Below are 20,919 nucleotides of genomic sequence, written 5' to 3'. Positions count from 1 at the left end.
ATACATCAACATTTACACTGCATTAGTAATTTTTATTCTATAGCATGTAACTCCCACAAGATTGCCTGACACATCTCTTTCTTTCTTTTTTAAATGGACATTCAAGTCTGACCCATTTCTTTAGTCAACGTGTTCTACAATCACTCTCCTCTAGATGGCTCCCTTTTCTAAATTATTACAATCTAGTTAAGCGTTGCAACTGAAAACTCACAATAGAGTTCTTGCACTCATGTCCACGACAGAGTTCTGTGTAAGATGAGTATTCCACATACACCACCCAGCTTCCCACGAAAACAGCCAGCCAGGAAAAGAACAGGTACTTCATGTGTAGGTAGGAGAACCGGGTCTGCGCACAAACAGAGAGGAACAAAGAAAAAATGGTGCCTGTAAAGTATATTTACTCTTCTCTCAAACAAAAAATATCCCCAAAAGTTGTGATTGATGATAAAAACTATAGTAATATCTATGCAATAATAGATAATAATAATAATATGGTGGTAACAATTTACAATAAGGTTGTTTTTGTAAACAATGAACAAAGCATTTACTGAACTTATTAATCTTGTTTAATGCTAAATTCAACATATACCAATACATTTTTAACATAAAAAATTGTTAACATACGTTAATGCATTATGGTGTAACTAACATTCACCAATTGTATATTGATAAATTAGCATTTACCAAGATTAATAAGTGCAGTAAACAAATCATTGTTAATTCATAATACCTAATTTATTTACTAATGTTAACAAATAGAACCTTATTGTAAATTGTACAATAATTTCGGTAATAATAATTTTCTCATTCTGATGGCTTTAGTATTGTCCTTAAAAAGTTGTGCATTCAAAATTAGTCAAAACAATTTGGTTTCTCACTAAAGCTGTATAGGTGAAAACCAATATTATTAGAATTCTGCATTTAATACAAGTTAAGTAGATTTATTTTTCTACATGTGCAGCAGCACTTTGATTATTTTGGACTGTGTAGTGAAGGTCAAATTTTAGCACTAGGCAATTTTGGAAATGCTAATATGCTGATGTGCTGTTTTTATGATCTAGTACAATTTGCTGGAGGTTGCACTGCAATGATAGAGATAAGAGCTAGATAAAAAGAATAGATTAATCTCCTCCCCTAAAGAAATAAGAAATATTTCAGTTCTCAAACAGAGTAATGAGTTATCTCAAAGAGATGGTTTAGAAAGTGACATTACACTTAGACCCCGTTTCCACCTGGTATTAAGATGTTTCAGGTGATCCGATCACATGTGGTCAGCACTGAATACAGGTCTAAACAGGGTCTAAAACATTTTGTGATCAGATCACAAGAAACACATACAAATGTGGTCAAAAATGCATATGACAACATCACATTTGAGGTGTAAATGCTGATCCGTAACTTATGCATCCCGGCAGCAGTGAAGCTCCACCCAACCCCTGTCAATCAACCGCTGCACTAAAACAGGTTTAAACTTTGCCCATTACTAGTGGGTTAAAATGTTTAAAAAGCGGATAAATACACAATCATGAGAGCTTCACTGGTCTTCTTTAGTTTGTCTGACTATTTGTCTTTTCTGACTTTGTTGCATTTTATTATCATGCAGTAAAACACTGACATAGTGACTGATGTATGTTGTCATAAAGCAGAGACCCCCTCTTCCAAATCCAATGCATTTAACGACCAGGTGTAAATAGCGATGTGTCTTCCGAGATGCATCTCCTTACCAGGTGGAAATGGGGTCTTAAAGAGTTCATGTCATGAGGAAAAAAATGTTCCATGATGTTTTGACATACAGGAGGTCATTGTACTATAAAAACATACTATACGTTTCAGAAATCAAAACTTCCTCTCCAGTCTGAAAAGCTAATTCATTGTTTCTACTCTGCAAAAACGACTAATTTAGAAAATGGCTACATTGTAACGTCACAGTGCATTATCTTTGAATAACCCCACCTCCACAACATACCTAATTGTTGCAGTGAACTGATAGACTGGCTGAGGTACTTCAACTCTAAAGATTGCACTATACTGTAGTTTGCTTTTAACCAAGATGTCAAGTAAGGTCACCAAGTTATTAACTGAAGGGGGGCCCTGAACTCCCGGGGGGGAGGACGCGTTTAGAAACGCGTTCAGTAGGAGATTCTGATGTAAACAGATGGTGCACAACGGCAAAAACAGTCCATGTGGAGCATGGTCTTAGGGCGTACTCACACTAGGCCTGGTTGCCTTGTACTGTGCCCAAGCTCGATTGTCCACCCTACCCACTCCCCCGCTGGCCTGCACTCACATTGCGCTTAGCGTTCCGGGCCTGAGCACGCTTAAGTCATTATGATGCGACTTCTTTGCTCTCACAGAGCACAATGGAGTCCATCATTTTAACGTTACTAACTCTGTGGCTTCTTTTGAGTCATTTGGGGTATGGTAAAACATGGCAGCCCTCTCACATGCCTAATTGTCGACAGCATCGTACCACTAGAATTTATCCTTTTCGTTCGGCGAGCAGCCAGATTTACAGAGTGCATTCCGTAACTTCAGATACTGAACCTGCAGTTTTTATTTTTTTTATTGAACAAAACACAAATTATAAAGACATAGCAGCTTATACAAGTAAGAGAACAATGACACACATATATATACACACAGAAAAAACTAAAACCCAACATACACAATTATAGATGTATAGATATAGTAGTGTCTAAAAAACCTGCAGTTTTTTCAGCTTGTCACATCATTGCTCAATGGCTCTTTGGTATCCACAGGCATAAATATAGTCGCAAATTTTAACAAATATCTTAGAGTTCTTGTGTGTTGTTTCCAGTTGTTCCTGTATATGCTCATCTGCCCAAATTTCCAGAAAACACTGCACCTATGCCATAGACCAAAGTGATCCCTTTGTACAGTCGCATCATTGACGTCATGTTTCGAGTTCCTTGGTCGGTCACAGTTAGTGATCACACTAGATGCGTATCGTGCCTGAGCCAACTGAACCGTGCCTGAGCCCACCTCTTCAAGCAGGCCAAGGCACGTACCGTGCTTGGGCACGGTACAGAGCGATCACACTAGTCAAACAAACTGGACTTTGGGGGTCAAACGTGGCTGGGCATGGTACAGATTGCTTAGTGTGAGTATACCCTTAGAGAAACAACGTTCTCCCACCCCCTTCTGGCGACTGGCAGGGCCCAGCAAAAAGAGGTCACCAGATGTTGTTTTTCTGGTTGTGGAAAAACTGCATCTCTGCATGGCCTTCTAAAGGAACCCAACGTTAGATATATGTGGCTTATTTAAATTAAGTTCCTGAACACGTCTGTGTGGGATTATATGTTTTGTTCGGCACATTTCTCTAAGGATTCTTTTGAGAACTATTATGAGTCAGACTTTAAAAGAAACTTACAGTACTGTGCAAAAGTCTTAGGCACATAAGATATTTTCGTCTTTACATGGTTATTTTTATCTTCTGCTTTAGTGTGTTAATAGAAAATATATATTCCCAAAAATTTATTTTGCGAATAGAATAGAGGAACATGGAGCCATGCAGCAGAAGGCATGGGCCCCCACAGAGCCCCCACTGAACATCGAGTCAGTCTGGGATTACATGAAGAGACAGAAGCAATTGAGACAGCCTAAACACATAGAAGATCTGTGGGAAATTATCCAAGATCCTTGATTATCTGCCAAGAACCTTAAAAAACTGTGTCTAGGTGTATCCAAGAGATTTGGTGCTGTTTTGATGACAAGGGTGGTCACACAAAATATAAATGTAGCTTTTTTTAACGTCATTAACTTTGAATGACGTTAATTGATCAACCAAAAATATTTATTACTAGTTAATACTAGGCATTACTTCTGAAAATATTTTCACTATACAGCATTTTTCACAAATGCCTTAAACTTTTGCACAGTACTGTATATTGAAAGATGGAGCAGTGCCAACTACTGTATATTGGACACAACAGTAATGCCTGTGAGTAACAAATTGAATACAATAGTTTCTGTCTGTGTTTGTTTGATATATAAGGAATAGTCAATATTTCAAAAAGAAACATGAGCAGGGCTCCAACGCAGAGCAGATCTTGCATATTACACAGTTACCTACCAAAGAAAAGTAGAGCAGTGGCAAATTATCATCTTTTTGAGCCAGACAGAAAGTGTGATCCTCTATAAATAGCCCCCTTACCACTAAGGGCACTTCAGGAAATATAAAATTTTCACCTGGATTTCTAAAAACAATAGTGTAATATGTGGTAAGAATATTTCACAAATGCATTTATGAAACAAAAAGATGATGCAAATACTTTAAAATCCATTAGACAAGGCACCAGGTTTCTCTGACAGAGTACCTATAAAGTCAGTTTTCCTCTGGGCAGAAATGTAAAATGCAGGGAAAAACATTACATTTACAGTGAGCAAAAAATTTATTTGATCCCCTGCTGATTTTGTATGTTTGCCCACTGACAAAGATATGATCAGTCTATAATTTTAATGGTAGGTTCATTTGAACAGTGAGAGACAGAATAACAACAAAAAAATCCAGAAAAACGCATGTCAAAAATGTTATAAATTGAATAGCATTTTAATGAGGGAAATAAGTATTCAACCCCCTCTCAATCAGAAATGTCTGGCTCCCAGGTGTCTTTTATACAGGTAACGAGCTGAGATTAGGAGCACACTCTTAAAGGGAGTGCTCCTTATCTCAGCTTGTTACCTGTATAAAAGACACCTGTTCACAGAAGCAATCAATCAATCAGATTCCAAACTCTCCACCATGGCCAAGACCAAAGAGCTGTCCAAGGATGTCAGGGATAAGATTGTAGATCTACACAAGGCTGGAATCGCCAAGCAGCTTGGTGTGAAGGTGACAACAGTTGGTACGATTATTCACAAATGGAAGTAACACAAAAGAACTGTTAATCTCCCTCGGTCTGGGGCTTCATGCAAGATCTCACCACGTGGAGTTGCAATGATCATGAGAACGGTGAGGAATCAGCCCAAACTACACGGGAGGATCTTGTCAATGATCTCAAGGCAGCTGGGACCATAGTCACCAAGAAAACAATTGGTAACACACTACGCCGTGTACAGGTCCATCTGAAGTTTGCCAATGAACATCTGAATGCTTCAGAGGGGAATTGGGTGAAAGTGTTGTGGTCAGATGAGACAAAAATCGAGCTCCATAGGAGGTGTTTTTCTGCTAAGGGGACAGGACAACTTCACTGCATCAAAGGGACGATGGACGGGGCTATGTACCATAAAATCTTGGGTGAGAACCTCCTTCCCTTAGCCAGGGCATTGAAAATGGGTCGTGGATGGGTATTCCAGCATGACAATGACCCAAAACTTAGGGCCAAGTCAACAAAGGAGTGGCTCAAGAAAAAGCACATTAAGGTCCTGGAGTGGCCTAACCAGTCTCCAGACCTTCATCCCATAGAAATTTTGTGGAGGGAGCTGAAGGTTCGAGTTGCCAAACGTCAGCCTCGAAACCTTAATGACTTGGAGAAGATCTGCAAATAGGAGTGGGACAAAATCCCTTCTGAGATGTGTGCAAACCTGGTGGCCAACTACAAGAAACGTCTGACCTCTGTGATTGCCAACAAGGGTTTTGCCACCAAGTACTAAGTCATGTTTTGCAGAGGGGTCGAATACTTATTTCCCTCATTAAAATGCAATTCAATTTATAACATTTTTGACATGCGTTTTTCTTGATTTTTTTTCTCTCACTGATCAAATTAACCTACCATTAAAATTATAGACTGATAATTTCTTTGTCAGTGGGCAAACGTACAATATCAGCAGGGGATCAAATACTTTTTTTCCCTCACTGTACTTATAAAAACACTGTTCCTTGGTACATGAGTAGCAAAGCACTAATGTTACAAATCACAGCTACAACTGCCTCAATGTTGGAATATTTCACACTCTGCCATTAGGGTACACAGCAAATAATCCAAATAAGGTGTAGCACATAAAATATTTGCTACTCTTTGAGAGAAAGCCGTTATCGGAAAGGAAGAAAAGATTTCAAATGAGGAGCTAGAGTCAAAACTCCCCTGAAGCTACAAGCATATATTTGAGTGAGTAGGGTAGCACATATGCAGCTAATTTCAGGACCATCACAGCCCTCTGTGGACTGACATTTGCTTATCTGAAAAATCTGAGTTGACAGAACCTCTCTTCCAGCATGAAGAGAAGGAAATGGGGCCTTGTAGCCACGTGTGATTGCCTGCAGTAGGGGAACGAGAGAGCATGGCTCTGGTATCTACTGTTCTCTGTGAGGCACTCAGTGTTGTAGCATTTTGTGGAGTGTTTGGAAGGAATCAGATTCTAGCTTCAAACTCTTATTTCTTTTTCCACACTTAGTCACCTGTATGCAGAGTTTGTTTAAGCTGCCCATAAAGCAAACACACTCACCCAAAGTAACAGTAGCAAAAACAAACAACTACGCATTTCACCCTGCAGCTCTCACCTGGTTACCCACTGAAGGTAAACTGGTTTGAGCCTTGCTAGTTCCTGGGTGGGAGATTTTCTGCAGAAAACTATGGTTGCTTCTGGAAGAGGTATTAGAGTGCCCAGCAGTTGGTGCTCACACTGTAGTCTGTGTGGGTCGTAATAACCCAGAATATTGACTGGGACACTATATTGTAAATGACACCGTCTTTCGGATGAGACGTTAAACCGAGGAGACTCTCTGTGGTCATTAAAACAATACCAAGGCATTTCTTGAAAAAGAGTAGGGATGCAACCCCGGTGTCTTGACCAAAGTTGCCAATTGGCCTCATCATGGCTTTCTAATAATCCCCTATATATATATATGAATTGGATACCTCACTGCACTCAACTTTCCTTAAATAGCTGGTGTGTGATGTGTGGTGGCCATTCTGGGGCACTATGGCTGCCGTCGCATCATCCAGGTGGTTGAGTAGATTCCCTGCTACTATGTAGTACTTTGAGTGCCTAAAAAAGCACTTTGTATTTGTAAGGAAATAATTAAGGAAAGAAGAATGAGTTTATGTCATTTGCGATTGTGATAATGTGACAGATAATAAACAATGGTTGTGTCTCCGCTGACAGAAAAGTAGCATGGACATGATAACATAGTAATACTGTTACGTTTTTGTGCACATGTACCATGGCAATACCACAGTATTGTGTAAAGAGTGGTATTCTGCAATAGAGCGCAATAGTGCCAGCCCACTTTTTCTGCCTTCTGGGTTCTGGAAGTATTTTCCCCATTCATTTCTTCCATTGACTTTTTGTAAAATCCTTCATGAAAGAGTTACCATGAATAATGAATAAAAACAATGGGAATATATAAAACTATTGATTTTAGGTTGTTGATTCTAAGTAAAAAACAATAGATTTGATATTGATTGCAAAATATTCCAATATGTACAAATATATAAGTATTTTAATGGTGAAGGGATACCAACTCGATAATGTCATTCACAGTGCGTCAGGGGAGCACAGGTTCGCACAGAGTCACGTTTTGTGGGTTTCGTTGGCCGCAGTTCTCTGATTGGATGATCTTTCTCTGCTGTACCATGCGTAATGTAATTGTTTACCATAAATTCTGCTATCAAACAAGATTTTTAATGAAGTTGAAATAACGCAGACGGATGGCTTCGACGGATGCATATAGCATCGGTGAATAACCTTGTAGCTCACAGCAGGTCTGTCTTTAAAGGTTTATAAGTTATCATTGAGAATCAATTTGTCTATGGGATAAATGAATGGGAATTTTACTCCCAGAAACAGACTGTTGTGCTATAGATACCTTAAAGGGATAGTTCCCCCAAAAATGAAAATTGTCTCATCATTTTGTCACCTTCATGCCATCCCAGATGTGTATGACTTTCTTTCTTCAGCAGAACACAAACAAAGATTTTTAGAAGAATATTTTAGCTCTGTAGGTCCATACAAGTGATTGGCAACCAGACATTTCAAACTCCATTTTACATTTTAGACAGCAAACTAGGTTTGGATACCCAATCAATGAGACATAGTATAGTGAAGGATGTGGGGTGACATAATATGTTGTAAAGTTGATAACATCTGGATCTTATCTGACTGGCATTGGAAAACACACATTCTCAGTGAAAACTAAACCTTAGAAGAACGGTTTGTTGAACTCTGCTCAGCTCAGTGCAAACAGCTATATTGTATACAGTATGTAATAAGTTACCATAATCTAATAACGTATTAATAATGTAATGTAATGCATTAGATGTTAAATTCTTGTAATCAGATTAAAGTTACTGACTTTCAATTAATTTTAAGTACATTACTTTCACTATATGTACTGTATAATACATTTAAAATATTAATTCATATGTATGTTTGTTAGTGTTTCTGTGACAGCTGAAGGGTGTGCAACAATGAATGAGGAGGAAATATAGACATTTTAAATTTGAGCGGGAAACAAAAAACATTTCTAGGAAAAGTGATTGAGAAAGTAACTTAAAGGTAAAATAATAAGTAATGTGAGTACATTTAAGATAAATTAATTGAACACTCACTGCTCTTGACTGGGTAACTTTAGTAGCTTTAAAAAGTATTAATATATTATAATCATACAGTGAAGACCAGTAGTAGTTTTATGTTGCATTTCATTCTGAATGATTACTTGAATACTTAATAGCTTACTGCTGTTAAAAACTTTTAAAGCTGTTACAAGAAGCACAGAAGTTTCTTAATTTGTCTTTTGTGTTCTATAATTTTTAATCTAGTTCTATTCATTGCTGTTTTTTTATTGTTATTTTATTACTGACTGTTTATTAGTCTTGAATATTTACTTAAAGGGAACTTACTGTATTATGCCCCTTTTCACAAGATGTAATTAAAATCGTTGGTGTCCCCAGAATGTGTCTGTGAAGTTTCAGATCAAAATACCCTACAGATCATTTATTATACCATGATGAAAATTCAAATTTTTAGGTAGGAATAAAAATTAGCTGTTTTTGTGTGTATGTCTTTAAATGCAAATTAGCTGGTGTATCCAGAATAGGGTGGAGATTTGACATCTCTGCTTCGGATAACTAGACATCATAAGCAATATGACTGACAGCGAAAATAGTGGTGTTCAGACCTATATGTTTGAACTGGAGTCAGACACTGATGAAGGAGAGACTCTGTCAGAAGTAACAACTTTGAGAATGAACTAGGAAGTTTCTGAATGGTTATTTGATAAATGTATTTATTTGTTGTAGAGTTATTTCAGTAGTTTTGCAAAGATGGATGAGCAGCACACACACACACACACACACACAAATACTGTTACAACGTTCACTATGTGCTATAACGAAGCAACACACACAAACAAACATGTCCTTTGGCAGTGTCCATCAACAGTCATGGGCAGGACCTGTACAACGTGACGTGTCTTTGTACAGAATCTGCGAACGGCTTGTTCTGAGACAGTGCTTATGATTAATGGGGATTAAAAAAAGGACTGGATGGATTTTTATCATTGTAGGGTGGTTGTGTACACACACACTGCCAACACACATTTACGTTCAAACGTCATGTAAAAGTGAATTTTGCTTAATAGGTCCCTTTTAAGAGCTTGAAACCATTCTTCCATAATTAACATATTAGTTAGTGTTCATCAGTCATCGGCTACCCTTCTCTCAATATGTAGCTTCGTTGGCCATTGTTAAACCCATATTGGTGGACTACTGCCATTCACCCCACTACTTTTTAATGTTCTAAAATGAATGATCTCATAGCATATCATTGATGTTTGCCAATTATTCATACTGCAGAGATTAGCAGTCAAATAACAGACCTGATTGCGCCTCTTCTATTAATGATGATGAGACGTGAGTTTGACAGTGATGGTCTTCTCTCTGCCTCAGTCTACTACACTGCTTATGGCCGTGTCAGCTCTCCAATTTCTCTCTTGCACTGACGTTTTATCACAAAGAACATCCACATTTCTAACTGACAGTAAGCCTCTTTTAATCAGCCCCCTATTTCATGGTACAAGACTAACTAAAATTTAATCTGTAGCCTACTCTATTTTGATAAAGAAAATCCAGTTATTTTCAGAGCATGGAGATATACAAACACCATTATCCCACCCCAAGCTGCTCTAAAGATACAACACTAAGCAAAATAACAATAATGTAAAGTAGATTGATTTTGAGTCCCAACTGATTACAATAAACCTGACAATCTAAACTGTCCATCCACTCTCAATTTGAAATTTTGGTCAGGTATAGGTACACCAATAATTGGTCTGACTGATATTATTTCTAACATTATTTCGACATATTATTGGTTCTTTAATAGCCCGATAAATTGCACCATTTGATGGGCCTTTATAGGATCGCCATAATAGCAATGCCACTACAACACAGGAAACAGTGGAGTTCTCAGATAAGTAACTTGCTTATTTAAAGGGATAGTCCACTCAAAAATGAAAAGTCTCTCATCTGTACGACTTTCTTTCTTCTGCTGAACACAAACAAATCTTTTTATAAGAATATCTCAGCTCTGCTGGGCCATACAATGCAAGTGAATGGTGGCCAGAACTTTGAAGCTCTAAAAAAGACAAAAAGGCAGCATAGAATTAACCCTATCAATCTGACTCCAGTGGTTTAATCCATGTCTTCTGAAGATATATGATAGGTGTGGGTGAGAAACTGATAAATATTTAAGTTATTTTTTACTATAATCTCCACTCCACTCCACTCCACTTTTTTTATCGATTTGCATTTGCACATATTGCCAAACTACTGGGAAGTGAGGAGAATTCATGATAAAAAAGGACTTAAATATTGATCTACTATTTTTATGCTGCCTTTATGTCTTTTGTAGAGCTTCAACTTTCTGGCCACCATTCAATTGCATTGTATGGCACTGCAGAGCTGAGATATTCTTCTAAAAATCTTGTGTTCAGCAGAAGGAACACATCTGGGATGGCATGAGGGTGAGTGTTTGAAAATGATTAGAGTATTTTCATTTTTGAGTGAACTACTCCTTTAATGTATTGTTTGCATAATTACTCTTTTTACAGCCATTTATTCTCAGAATTAGCACTGTAAACTAGACATAGCAAAAAACAGATCAAATTAATGTGTGACTGTTTCAAATGCAAAACAACTTTCCATAAATATAATTGCAATAATAATCGTTGTATTATTTATTACTTTTATTTGTCAAATATTTATGATAAATATGTTTTTTTTGTTTTGTTTTTGTTTTGTAGTCTAATTATTTTTTAGTTGTTACTGGGTCAAAAAGCAGAAATAAAACAATAATTACTAATCGGTTCTGCATATCAGTTATTAGAATACTTCAATATAAAAATATGATTCTGTATGTCATAAAAACAATATAATTTGATTTGAGGTCCAAAGAGTTTGGTGTTATTGATGTTTACAGTCAGCAGAACTGGGATACATTATATGTGTTCTATTCTTTCCTATAGATTTTGAAAGTCAGCCTCTCATTGGTCTCATCATTTATTCTGTCTCTAATCTAATCTGATCTTTCTCACTTTCTTTTTCTTCAAGGCTCCCCTGATGACAAGCCATCACTCCCTGCCTGCTATGGGCACTCAGTGAGATGTGATTCTGTCATTTTCATCTGAGAATCCATTTTCCTCTCTACTCTTTAAATCTCATGCCTTTCAGGGTCCTCTCTTCCCCACCATCTTAAACTCACTGCCTCACTAAACCAGGATGACAGGCATTGGAGAGTTGTGGTAGGCCAGTGTCCTGCACAGCCTTTCATATCTCACAAGGCCCAGGGGAGCTGTCGCCATAACACTGGGCTGACAGAATGCTCAGTTTAGTAGGCAGGCTTCTCCCTGAGCCTGGAGTCAAGGTTTGGGAGAAGAGGTTCATTCATCAAAATTAAATCAGTTTTCTGCTTTCCCAGTCTCCCATCAGTAAATTCCTCCCACTGCCATCCTCTCTGTGCTATTCGCCTGATATCTGTGGCCATAAAAGTTCAGAATGGTTATAAAACTTTACAATTCTAAACACAAAACCTAAACCATATCTGGGTAATTCCGGAAACGGTTCCATTTGTGTGCTACTAAAGTCTTTCTAGCAAGTCACTCTACTGGTGGCCATCTTTGGAATGCTCTAGGGAATCTGTTTCCAGTCATGAAAGTGCATCTCCTATCTACTTGAATGGGGAACAACTGACATTTCCAAAACAGTTGGTCAATATTACAATCAAAAAAACATATTTCATATCGGCAGTAAAATCTGACAACACTGGAATCATAAATTGTGTTTCTTTACCTCATATTACGGTAAAAAACTAAATTTTCCCAGTTGTATAGCTAATGCGCATGCACATTCTCGAGTTGATTGACAGGTGATGTCTGTATCTTAAAGGTGATTGGCTCTTTTTCCTTTCTACATCTGTTGACCATTGGGCTTTCCAATCTCTTCCATTAATTTGTATAGAAGTGGCACATCTCTGCTAAATTGTCTCTGGTGCTACAATATTCCCTATAAATTACTAATTAATATTTAACAGATTTATGCTGATAATAAACAGAATATTAAACATAGTCACATTATCTTATAGTTCTGACTCATTTTAGTGTTTTACTTTCTATTTAATCTTGTTGAAGGCATGGGTTTACGATCCACACCCTTTTATTTTATAATGCCTTCCCCTATAATTGATTAATTACTTGAATAAATGTACTAATGATTGTTATTATTACATAATCAATAGTTTATCAGTCTTATTGAAGGATGGGGCAGTTAGACCATGTATTAAGAAGCCACAGCATAATCCAAAATAATTGGCTAATTACAGACCGATTTCAAATATACCATTTATGTCGAAAATACTAGAAAAGGTAGTGTCCTCCCAACTATGTTCATTTCTACAGAGAAATGGAATATATGAACAATTTCAGTCAGGATTTAGGCCCCATCACAGTACAGTGACTGCACTTATAAGAGTTACAAATGACACCTTTATCATCTGATCGTGGCTGCATTTCTCTTCTAGTGCTTTTAGATCTTAGTTCGACACGATAGATCACAGTATTCTCTTGAATAGGCTGGAGAATTATGTTGACATTAGTGGGCTTGCATTAGCATGGTTTAGGTCCTGTTTATCATACCGTTACCACTTTGTATGTGTAAATGAGGAATTGTCAAATCAAACAAAAGTTATGTATGGAGTGCCACAGGGATCAGTTTTAGGACCTCTGCTTTTCTCCTTATACATGCTTCCCCTGGGAGATATTATCAGAAATCATAGAATAAGTTTCCACTGTTATGCCGGCGATACCCAACTTTATATTTCTTCTAAACCCAAAGAAAAATCACAATTCTCCAAATTAGCAGATTGTATCAATGAAACATCTCGGTTACTGTCATAACTTCCGTTCCCTGATGGAGGGAACAAGACGTTGTGTCGATGAAGTGAAACTAGGGGTCGATCTTGAGAGCAAAACACCTACAGATCTTTGAGAAAAGGCCAATGAAAATTGGCCGAACAAAGAGCTGCTCAGAGCATCTAAAGCTCTGGGTCCAATCCACATAGATGCAAAAAAAACGCGCAGCGGACATAGCAACGATAAGGTTGGGTCTGCCTCCTCCGGGGGCAGTGCTTGTAGGCTCACCACTTGAAACTTGGGAACCTTGGGCACGTAGCCCGTTCGACCCCAGTCTTCAGAAAGACTGCCTTTAACTCAACTGACTCCAGGGGCTCGAAGGGGGCTCTCCATAGGCCTGAGAGGACCACGGAGGTCCCATGAGGGAAAGAGGTGCGGTCTAGTAGGGTTCAGCCTCCTGGTGCCTCTCAGGAACCTGATGACCAGGACATGCTTACCGAGGGACTTACCTTGAACCAGAGCATGGTGGGCTGCTATGGCAGCTACGTAGACCTTGAGAGTGGAGGGGGACAGCTGCCGATCCAACTTCTCTTGCAGGAAGGCAAGTACCAACCTGACTGCGCAGCTCTGGGGGTCTTCATTCTGGGAAGAACACCACTTAGCGAAGACAGGCCACTTCAGGGAGTAGAGCTGTCTTGTAGAAGGGGCTCTGGCCTGAGTGATTGTGTTAACCACAGCGGGCGATAGACCAGTTAGGTTCGCCACGTCCCGTCCACGGACCAGATATGGAGATTCCAGAGGTCTGTGCGTGGGTGCCAGAGGGTGCCCCGTCACTGAGAAAGAAGGTCCTTCCTCTGAGGAATCTGCCAGGTGCTGTCGTGAGGAGCATGAGTTCCGAGAACCAAGTCTGGGTGGGCCAGTATGGGACCACGAGGGTGACTTGTTCCTTGTCCTCCCTGACTTTGTGCAAGGTCTGTGCAAGAAGGCTCACTGGGGGGAATGGGTATTTACGCAGCCCCCGGGGCCATCTGTGTGCCAGCGCGTCTGTCCCGAGGGGGGCTCCTGTCAGGGAATAGCAGAGCAGGCAGTGGGAGGATTCCCAGGAATCGAACAGGTCTACTTGTGCTTTGCAGAATAGACTCCAAATCAGCTGGACCAACTGGGGGTGGAGTCTCCACTCTCCGCTTAGCGTTACCTGCCGCGACAGCACGTCCGCTGTGGCATTGAGGCTGCCTGGGATATGAGTGGCCCGCAGCCGACCTCAGCCGCTGCTGACTCCAGAGGAGGAGATGGTGGGTGAGTTGTGAGTTGCGACATGCGACGAGACCATACGCCGCCTTGGCGATTTATATATGCTACTGTTGCTTTTTATTTATTTATTTATTTTTAGTCTAAAATGTTAAACACTGTAACTACTAAAGGCTGCATGATGACTTCAAGGTGGTTCCTCTTTATCTAGAGTGACCTTTCCAGGAACAATAGTGAAATTAATATCATGCATAGACTAATCACACAAACAGAAAACACCATCCCAGTAACACATGTGACACTAAAATTATGTAATGAACATTAACTAAACTGCATAAAATATAGCATAGAACATCCCATTGTACATAACTGATATAAAAAATTTAAATAAACATTCTGGGAATGTCCAATTATTGTTCCCCTGCTGTCACTCACTCAACGTTGTGTCAATTGTAGTGACACAAGGGGTCTTCCTTGGGAGCATCGCGTACCTCTGCTGATGACTTGTCTGGGCTGCCAACTTCGTCATAGGAGTGTCACCTCTGGCTGAACATGGTCGAGATGCGCGACACGGTAAAGGCATGCTTTCTCAATGGCCCCGTCTCCCAGCCTGGCCTCTTCGGTGACACCGTCGACGACTTCGGCCAGCAGTTTTTGGCGGTAAAGAAGCAGGCGGAGGCGATATCCCATATCATGCCTCGCCGTCGCCAAACCAGCATGCCTAGTGCCCCGCCTGCTCACCGAGGGCATCCCCCTGCAACTAAACAACAAGTAGCTCCGCCTCAACCCGGGCCCAGCTCTCAGCACCAGTGTCGAGCACCTCGCAGGCGGCGTACGCACCCCGTCTCCAGGATCCCTTCCAGGACCAGGAAAGCTCCTAAGCACTCCTCAGACGGGCAACCCAGGCAGCCAGACGAGCTGAAACCAAGACCACTCCGTCCCCCGGTTGAGGGCCGGTGTGTGCCATTCTCACGGCGCCCTGGCCCCAAAACTCTACAGTCCCGGCTCCCCGGACACAGCTCCCTCACCTCCGGAACCGCGACTGCTCAGCCCTGGCAGGCCAGCTCTGAGGAGTTCCGAAAATGCCTTTCCACCACGGACCTCTTCCTCAGTCTCTAACCCGCCCCCTGGCGAGTCTTTTCTCAGCACCCAAACCTCTCAGCCGTCTAGGGCTTCAGGTCAACTGGGAAAAGAGATTGCTCGCCCCGGTTCAGAGCATTTCATTTCTCGGCATGGCGTTAGACTCAGTCTCAATGACAGCGTGCCTCACGAACAAGCACGTGCAGCCAGTGCTCAGGTGCCTCGCTCCCTTCGAGCCCGGCACAGCGGTTCCTCTAAAACAATTCCAGAGGCTCCTGGGGTATATAACATCCACAGCCGTGGTCGCGCAGCTCCGTTGATGCATATGAGACTGCTTCAGCACTGGCTTCAGACTCGAGTCCCGAGATCGCCATGGTGTCGCGGCACATACCGTGTGGTAATCACACCCTTCTGCCATCAGACTTTCAACCCTTGGACAGACCTCTATTTTCTACAGCAGGTGTCCAGACGTGTCGTGGTCAACACAGACGCCTCTCAACAGGGTTTGGGCGCCGCGTGCAATGGGCACGCTGCCACTGGCACCTGGACAGGGCCACGGCTGCGTTGGTACATCAACTGCCTAAAGTTGCTGGCTGTATTCCTTGCCCTGCGGAGGTTCTTCCACTGATTCGGGACAATCACGTCTTGATCCGTTCAGACAGCACCGCGGCGGTAGCGTACATAAATCAGCAAGATGATTTACAACTCGCCCACCATCTCCTCCTTTAGAGTCAGCAGTGACTCACTCATATCCCTGGCAACTGCAACACGACGGTAGACGCGCTGTCGCGACAGGTTTCTCCCAGCGGAGAGTGGAGGCTCCACCCCCAGGTGGTCCAGCTGATTTGGGGCCGATTCGGCATGGCACAAGTAGATCTTTTTGCCTCCCAGGACAACACTCACTGCCCGCTCTGGTACTACCTGACAGAAGCCCCTCTCAGGACAGACGCGTTGGCACACAGCTGGCCCCGGGGGCTGCGCAAGTATGCATTTCCCCCAGTAAACCTTCTTGCACTGGTGCTGTGCAAGATCAGGGAGGATGAGGAATATGTCACCTTGGTGGCACTAGGTTCTCATGTCTCACGCTCCTCATGACAGCACCTCCCTGGCAAATTCCCCTGGGGAAGAACCTTCCTCTGGAACCTCCACGTCTTTACTGCGGAGGATTGTGTGGGAGAGAGAGATCGTTTACGGACATGTCCGTCACGTGTGTGTTTGTGTCTTTTTAAGTTTCTCATTAAAATATTGTTTATATAACAATCCTCCGCAGTCGGCCTTTAACCCTCTTGGAGGCTTGATTAGCCTGATAAGGGACCGGGTGTGTATAATCACGACCTGGCCCCGCCCTCCGCCCTGCCACAATATCTTACAACTAAATTGAACAAAAAAGAGATCTGAATCCTTTAAAGTTCAGATACAAGTTGAATTTTTTTTTTTTTTAAAAAACAAACAAACAAAAACAAAACAGCTTATTTTCCACTGATGTCTTATACTGGAATTACTGTTGCTACATTACCCAGTATTCTAGTTAATAATAAAGTGTTTCTAAATAAGCTATACATTTATATTGAAATAATGTGTAGTTAGAGGTGTGTGTTTCTACACATATTAAAGAGCACACCCAAGTACTCCACAGAATAATGTAAAGATATTCTAAACTGATTACGCAAAAAAACAACACTGGTCAGGATCAGTATCGGCAGATATTGAGATTTCAAATATCAAAATGTGGTATCGATGCATCCCTAGACAAGATCAGCATTAGGGTTGTGTTGAGCCAAGGATACTCCATATGAAGTTTCAATAAGTACTTTTTAGAACTCTATCTGCTCCTCTTATCATTATGGGCTTTAAGGACATTGCTCTGCCTGCAAGAACTTTTAGGTGAACTCTCTTTAGCCTGTGGTCTGAGCTAAGTGGCTTAATTAGGTCGCAATTGATAATGTGTTAGAGAGGGACATTGCACAGAAATACAGCCATTAATCTGAGTTAATCCAAATTTAAAATTGTGTCACAATATAGGCCTTGTGCATTAAAGGGGTCAGGAAATAATACATTTTTTTATTTGTATAATTGTATTATCTTCCCTGACGTACACTTATAATGTTAGTAAAGTTTTTTTTGCACCAAAACAGTTATAATCTAGTAATTTATTATAATTTTCCACCCGTCTCTGGCCTTCTGTCTGAAACACCTCCTTAAAACTTCAATGTAAGAGCTCACTGTTATGATTGGCTAACATTGTGCAGCCCCTCAAATACAACCATTTTTGAAAATCAATCGGAAGAGAATGAACAAGCTCCAAAACATCATAAAACTAAATTTCAGGGTTTACACATAACACACATCCAAATGAATCCATTAAACTGTTCAACTCAAGTACAAATGTTAACACTCATTCATAAACTATCAAACAGTTGACATTTGAAATATTCATGAACGAAGCTGTTTACTTACGGTTTTGCAATTGGGTCCAAGTATTTGAACTGCCCATTCTTCAATAACAGTGCCTTCGCAAAGCTTCAATCGGATTGACTGGTTCACAAGCAATTCACGCACTTCGTCCATGGTTGAAATGAGCCCAACACATAATAAGGTGTGTATAAATTTAATAAAACCATGTGTGCCCTACTTGATACTGTAGCTGCAGTGTCTCACCAGATTAAGTACTGTAGCGCCAGCCCACGCTCGATACTGCCGCAGCATCACCCACACACTCTCCCATGCAGTACACCACAATCTAGCACATCTGTCAGCCTCTGATTTGGCGTTTCCTTAATAATGGTTCTACTACAGCGTATAATCCATTTCACCATTCATTTAATTCCTAAACCAATTCAAAGGCATTTAACCATATACCACCAAAGTTCTGAGTGGCATACTTTTTTCCATAAATCAATATTCAGCAAGTCTGCCCCAGCAATCAATAACCCCCAAATTTCTCTGCTCATTAAACGCTCAGGCACCAGAATGCCTCTAACCATCGATATCTTAAAATGCCTAACCACCTTCCACCTTGGTTACCATTCAGTAAACACAGCTTGCACGCTCGACACTATGTTTATCATAGCCTTTTTCAGCTCTATGCATTGCTCAGAAACCACTGTCAATACACAATTCGATCCCATCATTCATACCACCTTCTCAGGTCAAAAGCACCTCAAATCAGTCCTCCTCCAATCTGGCATCCCGGAAAAACTTTATTCCAGTCATACATTCCGTATCGGTTTACAACAACCACAGCTGCCCAAAAGGTTTATCAGAACAACATATTCAATCTCAAGTTGTTGGTCATCAGACCCATATCACAGCTACATCAGATCTAATTGCTTCCACAACAGGAAAGCTCACCAATCACTACTCAGCTAATCCCCTTATCAGTACCACCCGTCTCCATCACTCATGTCAGCACCTGCCTCGCTACATCCCACATGCACATGCATGTATGTGTACATGTGCGCGGGTGTGCGTGCAGATTCGTTCATGCACGTGTGCGTGTATGCGTATGCATGTATTTATATGTATGTGTATGTGTGTGTGCGAATACATATATATATATATATATAAATACATACACTGGTGCTAAATGTTTGGAATAATGTACAGATTTTTTCTTTTGAAAGAAATTGGAACTTTTATTCACCAAAATGGCATTCAACTGACCACAATGTATAGTCAGGACATTAATAACGTGAAAAATTACTATTACAATTTGAAAAAATTTAACTACTTCAAATAGTTCTCATCAAAAAATCCTCCACATGCAGCAATGACAGCTTTGCAGATCCTTGGCCTTCTAGCTGTCAGTTTGTCCAGATACTTAGGTGACATTTCACTCCACGCTTCCTGTAGCACTTGCCGTAGATGAGGCTGTCTTGTCGGGCACTTCTCACACACCTTACAGTCTAGCTGATCCCACAAAAGCTCAATGGGGTTAAGATTCATAACACTCTTTTCCAATTATCTGTCCAACGTCTCTGTTTCTTTGCCCACTCTAACCTTTTCTTTTTGTTTTTCTGTTACAAAAGTGGCTTTTTCTTTGTAATTCTTCCATCAGGCCTGCACCCCTGAGTCTTCTCTTTAGTGTTGTACTTGACACTGGTGTTGAGCAGGTAGAAGTCAATGAAGCTGTCAGCTGAGGACATGTGAGGCATCTATTTCTCAAACTGGAGACTCTGATGTACTTATCCTCTTGTTTAGTTGTATCTGGGCCTTCCACATCTCTTTCTGTCATTTTCAGAGCCAGTTGTCCTTTGTCGTTGAAGACTGTTGTGTACACATTTGTATGAAATCTTCAGTTTTGTTTTTGGCAATTTCAAGCATTGTATAACCTTCATTCCCCAAAACAATGATTGGCTGACAAGTTTCTAGAGAAAGCTGTTTCTTTTTTGCCATTTTTGACCTAATATTGATCTAAAGACTTGTCAGTCAATTGCATACTTTGGCAACTCAAAAACAAACACAAAGATACCGTTAAGCTTCATTTAACGAACCAAATTCAAGTCTCGAGCTCCGAACCCTCCAGTATACAGACAGCAAGCCAAATAAATTTACCTCTACATTAACATACGAACAACTGCACTTTCATTGGTCGAAAAATCAGATAGTCTTGCGCTAATCTCACATAAATGGTTGAATCAATGTTGCTGTGCCAGTCTGGTCAGGAGATCCAAATGAAATGGCTTACTTATAGTTGTCTCTGCATCTCTGTATATTAAACTGGGAAAGAACAAGTAAAATTAAAAAAAACTACACACCCTTAAAATTACAGCAATAGTTTGTCTGTAATGGATTTTCTTTTCCCATGGGGTTAAATTTGTCTACACTTCTATATGCACTCCTGTCTGAATGCATACAAGTCTGTTTAAACCGATAAGCACTCCAGTTGCTTTGGCTCGTTGAGACATGCTGTAATGGTCTTTGTCTCCCAGATCGATCCTTGTGTACCCAATGTATCCATTACAAGTGCAGTAGTCCACAAACAAAACAATCCCACACCTGACCTTTTCAGTCAATACACAGAGACATTAATTTCAACTCAGCTAATGTGGCACATTCATCCACAGGACAACATCAGTCACCACCAAAGGGAGTGGCAAACAGAAGTGGGTAATGAGAGGTTATTGATCGTGGTTTTGTGTTGGCTTTTCATTAGTGGGAGAGCGAGTGAGGACCAGTGGTTGTGGAAAGGGTGGGCAGAAACATTGTTATATCAATGATCCTCCAAGGCTTTCATCTAACATTTTAATCAAAACTATTCTGGTAACATAAAGGAAAAATGCAGT

The 20,919-nt window shown here is 40.5% G+C and overlaps 1 protein-coding gene across 1 annotated transcript in view; it reads right to left on the bottom strand.

Moving 5' to 3' along the window:
- Nucleotides 1-20,919, bottom strand: part of dipk1ab (divergent protein kinase domain 1Ab) — a 43,286-nt gene that overhangs the window by 6,571 nt on the left and 15,796 nt on the right. The window contains exon 2 of the mRNA XM_052129982.1: nt 212-346. Within this exon, the coding sequence (XP_051985942.1) occupies nt 212-346 (135 nt within the window). The remainder of the gene's footprint in view (nt 1-211; nt 347-20,919) is intronic.

The sequence above is a fragment of the Xyrauchen texanus genome, chromosome 7 (assembly GCF_025860055.1).
Source record: "Xyrauchen texanus isolate HMW12.3.18 chromosome 7, RBS_HiC_50CHRs, whole genome shotgun sequence".
NCBI classification, from domain to species: Eukaryota; Metazoa; Chordata; class Actinopteri; order Cypriniformes; family Catostomidae; genus Xyrauchen; species Xyrauchen texanus.
This window is presented reverse-complemented; position numbering and strand designations above follow the sequence as displayed.